The following is a 5,482-nucleotide window of genomic DNA, read 5'->3' on the forward strand; positions in this document are numbered from 1 at the left end:
GCTGGAGGCGGGGTAATGCGTTTAAAGTGAATAGTACCTTCTTTTTGTTTCAATGGCATCATCTATGTATATCCAGCATATAAAGAGAGACCTATATATTAAAAGAAGTCTTGAATATGTTCCAATAATCCTATTCATGTCAGTATTGCCATTACTTGAACCACCAACTTAGGCTACCACAGACCTCTCTTGAACGCTACAGATGCTGAACTCTTTCCTATGTTTCCTTCTGTCGGGAGCACCACATGACACACTCACTAACTTCTTCTCTCCCTCATGTCTCTCCTGGAGTTGAGAGTAAAACAGTGGGACCGTGTGAAGTTAGGTCAGTTATAAAAAGACTGAGGCAAATGTATGTCAGTGGGTAGGCCGCACGGGAGATTCTCTGTCATTTTTGTCTCCTTCACTGTTTCATTTCTACAGTGTCAACAGTGTGCTGACCTCCCCCTCGATTAAACATCACAAGACAGTGTTTTGGTTGAATTTTTAATTAAAAACATAGCACAACTGCAAGAAAACACACACGGCTAAATGCTCATAAATGCTCTAAATGGTCATTCTTCTGTCTCCATCCACTGTTGCTCTTCTTGAGGTTTTAAATATTTTTCCCTGTTAGAGTTTTTTTGAGGGTTTAAGGACAGGAAGGTAAATCCCTCTGAGACACATTTGTGATAGAGATGAACTTGGGACTTTAGTTGGCGTCAGCGTTCATTTCTCTTTCTCACGATGTCTTCCTCACAAAGGATATCCGCTCCATAGGCTAAAAGACAAAGGACACAACAGTTAATTAAGACCAACCTTATTAACATGAATATGTGTCTGCAGGAGTTAGGGCTGAATATCATTCCACATTTTTCAGCAATACATGAACTTTTGCTGAAATTAAATGCAGACTAAAATGATTCGTAATTATTGTTTAATTATTAAAGATGATTAAAGAAGAGTTTGAAGGGTAAGCTTTCTTTATTGACAGTGTTTGATATCTGTTCATAGCACGATACATTCTCCGCTTGATAGTGATGTTATTGGCAGGAAGTGTGGCAACCTGCGTTCATGCATGTCTGCCATGTATCGTAGCTCATGAATGGGGGGGGGGGGGTCCACTAGCATGATTTACTAGTGGAGGTCACGGAAAACAAGATGGCTGACATCACACATAAATAATAGCTTTGCTCTCCTACAGAGGTACAGGCTTAGCATGTTGAGTGAGCCTCATGATAATAACACATTAGCATGTGTAGATGCTGATATTAGACTGCTAACATTAGAGTAGTGTGTGTGTGTTACCTCAAGTTGTACTCGGGGTCAGTGTGTGTTTGCAGCAGCAGGTATCTGATCTCCTCAGGTGGGTTCAGACCGTGAAGTTTTGCTCTCTCCCATCTCTGCAGCCTGCCGATACCTGGAAAGAGAGAGACGGTACATACAACTTCACCTTTCCCAAAAAAGAGCAGACAGCTACAATTCTGCTTAGTGCATCAAGATGTCAGTGGAGGAAACACAGACTGGAGAAAAACATGGACACGATGTTCTTATGTGTTTATGACCAGGAACATCCTACAGCCTGGAGCTCAGCTGATCTTTTTTGGATAGAGATAAGCTGAGACTCAAGTCAACCATGATGCCCCAAAACATACTTCTTTCAGTACTGCTTTATTTAATATGCCATTAAAGCTGCAGTTACACGTCTCTCGGCCACTGAGGGGCAGCAGAACAACATCTGACATATAGATGTGCTGAAGGAAGGAGTCCTAAAACCCAAAAATGAGTCAGCATTTTTAGACTTCCAGTTCCCTCTTCTCAAAGTCAATGGGTTATTTGAATGGGTTTTTGGTTAGATGCCTGAAATAAGGTCTGCAAGAGATTTTCATGTTTTGTTCTACAACATAAAATATGTCAGTCGATACTAGAATTTTGAAACTTTTATGTGTCTTAAAAAAGGCGGTTGCTAACAAGCGGCTAAATGAGACTACAGAGGTTGTCGCAGACATTAAACGTCTTCATGTCGAACACGGAAAGTCATTCAATTCAATTCAATTTTATTTATATAGCGCCAAATCACAACAAAAGTAATCTCATGACACTTTACAAATAGAGCTTTATAATGTTATTACAGGGACCCAACAGTTCCCACCATGAGCAAGCACTTTGGCGACAGTGGCAAGGAAAAACTTCCTTCATCTACTCACTAGTCCGCCTATACAGCCTCCGTGTGTTTATACTCTATATCTTTCTGTCTATATTCTCTTAAAAGTGAAGCATAGTGGTGGTGACGTTGAAGTAATGCGACCGTGGTGTAGTTCATTTATAGCCTAATGTTAGCTTTTTACTTCTGGCGATTCCATTTATGCTTCAAAAATCCTAAAAGCGGTGTTCATTAGTGAAGATTATCTTGCTGAACAAAACGTGTGAGTATCATAAACTTTTGTTTTGCCACAGAGTTTATTTTCTGCAATAATCCAAAATCCCATGGAAAAATCCCATTGGTTTTTTGTCGAGGGAACCAGGGCGATGCTGACTTCCGAGTTGGCCTACAAAAATAGCACTCTATTATAACTGTATATAAAATTGACATGGTAAATGTATTAGCAGTTGCCCATTTAAGCATCCAGCAGACACAGGGCAACATAAGCATCTATTTGGAGTTGTTTTTATGGCCACCGGGTGAATGTAAGCTCAATATTCTCATCGCTAACTTTATTTGCCTGGAGACAGCGAGAAGACTGAAACCAAACAGTACAGTAAATGGGCCGTAAAAAAACTAATCAAAGAGCTAAAAGTGGCTGCCACTGGAAAATGCAGATAAACCTGATAAGCTGTGGATGAGATAAGCCACAGCTCAAAAGCTCTAATGTGACATGTTCAAAACATCGATCTATTTAATTGGACCTGCAGAAGGGTGTATTTTTTCTAGGGTTGCAGTTTCCCCCCTGCTTCCCATCTTTGAGCTAAGCTAGGCTAACCAGGCCTCGGACCTATCTCTGCGACGGACTACTATAATATCGACCTTCTCATCCGACTTTTAGCCATTTTGTGAATCAGAGGGACTATTCTATTTAGCATGCGGCGCTTGTTGTAGTAAAACTGGTCCTCATCCTGTACACAAACTCAAACCAGTGAATAATATTTAAGTTGACTTGATCTTATCTCTTTTGTTTACGCGAAAAGCCCGATATATTCGACAGCGTGTTCCATGTGTAGTAATGTTACCCGTGCAGGGCCCAAATCTCCAGTCCAGGTCAAACTGCCTGAGCTTCTGCAGCTCCTCCTCTCGGACTGTTCCAGTTTCGGGCCCTGCACCGAGACAAAGATTCAGAGAGAAATTCAAGTCACTGCTACTGTGTGTCCCAACACAGCATCAGACAAATCTGACACTGGTCTCACGTTAATAATATTCATCATAAACATTTTCTTTTTGACATTAACACCAAAAAATAACGTTCACATTTTTACAGGGCACATATATGTATCTACCATTAAACATTTTTTAAGCTACCTTGAACTGAAGGAAACACCTATACACTTAATAATATATATGGAAAATATATTTCAGCCCTGTTCACAATATGCAAACAATGAATGGCTGTTCACTGAGGGGAGATTTATAAATGGCAGAACAATCTTCACCTTCCTGTGGTGGAGGGGGAGTCGGCTTCCTCTCTCGTTCCCCCCCCCTCCTCGCCTTCTTCACTACCTTGAATGAATCAGTTATCAGTCCACGCTTGGTTGTCATGGTGACTGATCTAGAACATATACACACGCACATACACTTTACTGCGTATACTTTACGCGAGTGATAATAGAGCCTTAATAAACAGTGAGCTGGGGGATTCTTTTCCACTCAAATAATAAAAAAGGATTTCATTCTGAAAGGACGCTATTGCTATGATTACCCTGATTGGTTGTTTGATTCAGACCTGGTCCAGTTTTTTTAAAACGCTAAAGGCAAAGGGGTCGGGTGCTCACAGACACACATTTTTTTAAAGGAGCCCTTCAATTAGATTTTGTTAGCGACATGCAATGGTCAAAATGAGTTACGAAATTATAATTCAATAATATTGCCTACTGCAGCTTTAAGTATTATTTTCTTTCTAATTGTAAGTTGCAGCCTATTTGCAGCTCCAATGACAGTGACCCTGCCAGATCCTTGATTCAACCACATTTAAAGTGAACTACAATGCAGGGTGAACCGACCAAAACTCCAGTTACATCACCTCTTAATGCGTGGAGTTTAACAGGAATTACCCTTGCAACTGGATTACTCACATTTTCACATTAAGAGGCATGCAGTAGTTGCTGCCTCGTCATGGTCACACATGTAAAGACCTTTTTAAACTACATTTAAGAAGCAGTCTCTACTTGTCAATTATCAAGTATTACTAATGAGTGGTTACTAAGTAATAACACTTTGTCCATGCAGCGTTTAGCTATTACTTACTTCCACATGAATCTCTTCTGTAGCCTATAGTCGAACATGTATAGTGTGCGGTAGTATAACGTGTAATTTCCCCCCGGGGATCAATAAAGTATTTGTGATTCTGATGTGTGGGTAAAGGCTTTTAACTTTCAAAATAAAACGACACCAAAGGTCACACCAAACTCAATTTAAGAATCTGGTGATTTAAGTTGACCTGCTTCTTACAAATATAAATGCCGGTGGGATAATGATGTTCACGAATATTGATGATTTCACCTTAAAGTCGGATCAAACAAATAAAATGAATTTCAATACGAATGTGAGCTACTTCCTTGTGAACCCTTTTTAGCCACTATACTGCCACTCCCTTCTTCTTCCACATGATCATACTGTAACTTTGGATGGACGGACATTCACCAGTCATTACAACTTTACATTAATGTTACCTGAACTTACGTCGTTATTCAAACAATAGAGCGTTTTCTCTTCATTTAGTCTGCAGCAAAACCAGCGCACCAAAACAATGTCGACAACGAGTTCTTCTTCTCTCTCTACGGAAGAATACGGACAGTCGGGCCCCTTTGCTGCCGCCTGTCGTTTGGCTTGCGTATTACAGGTCAGCAGTGGGCTACTAAACCAGAGGTTCCCAACCTTTTTCGGAAGGGACCCCTACTTTACACTGACTACACTGACTACCCCCACCCACATAAAAAGGGGAAAAAGTAGCCTACTTCCTTTGAAATATCTTTATGTATACTTCATTATATTCACTGCATAAAAAACAATAACAGCACAGAACAATTAACTGTACAATTAAAACTAGCAATTTGTATAAAATCATGTGGTTATTGTATCAGAAAATTTTTCCTTAAATTTGAAGGAACACAATTCTATGTCCCTTTTATGATTCTCTTTTAATTTCACTGTCCACGTTTTAATAGTCCAAGCAGCCTGGCTTTATAATAAATAAATTATAACATAAACTTCTAAAATAACCCTTAAATTTAGTTGTCTTCTTCACAGAATTTCATTAAATGCATGTATATTATATTTATATATTTATACAAA

At 39.5% G+C, this 5,482-nt stretch overlaps 1 protein-coding gene across 2 annotated transcripts; it reads right to left on the reverse strand.

The window, feature by feature from the left end:
• Positions 1-483: 483 nt before the first annotated feature.
• Positions 484-4,960, reverse strand: pold4 (DNA polymerase delta 4, accessory subunit). Of its 2 annotated transcripts, none has more exons than XM_070922154.1 (5): positions 4,861-4,960; positions 3,625-3,740; positions 3,208-3,291; positions 1,288-1,399; positions 484-760 (listed from the first exon to the last, which is right to left on the reverse strand). In XM_070922154.1, the coding sequence occupies exons 2-5, from the start codon at positions 3,728-3,730 to the stop codon at positions 736-738; spliced, it is 327 nt and encodes a 108-aa protein (XP_070778255.1). In that variant the 5' UTR covers positions 3,731-3,740; positions 4,861-4,960; the 3' UTR covers positions 484-735. The 2 variants fall into 2 exon arrangements, with proteins under 2 accessions (XP_070778255.1, XP_070778263.1); XM_070922162.1 differs by having other exon boundaries at positions 4,871-4,958.
• Between the last annotated feature and the right edge of the window lie 522 nt (positions 4,961-5,482).

This window comes from Enoplosus armatus, chromosome 2 (genome assembly GCF_043641665.1).
Source record: "Enoplosus armatus isolate fEnoArm2 chromosome 2, fEnoArm2.hap1, whole genome shotgun sequence".
Taxonomy (NCBI): Eukaryota; Metazoa; Chordata; class Actinopteri; order Centrarchiformes; family Enoplosidae; genus Enoplosus; species Enoplosus armatus.

Coding starts and splice junctions, on each gene's coding strand:
- pold4 (XM_070922154.1), bottom strand. CDS start 3,730: ATGACAACCAAGCGTGGACTGATAACTGATTCATTCAAGGTAGTGAAG. Junction 3,292..3,624: donor TCCCCCTCCACCACAGGAAG/GTGAAGATTGTT, acceptor GTCTCGGTGCAG/GGCCCGAAACTGGAACAGTC. Junction 761..1,287: donor GACCCCGAGTACAACTTGAG/GTAACACACACA, acceptor TTTGTCTTTTAG/CCTATGGAGCGGATATCCTT.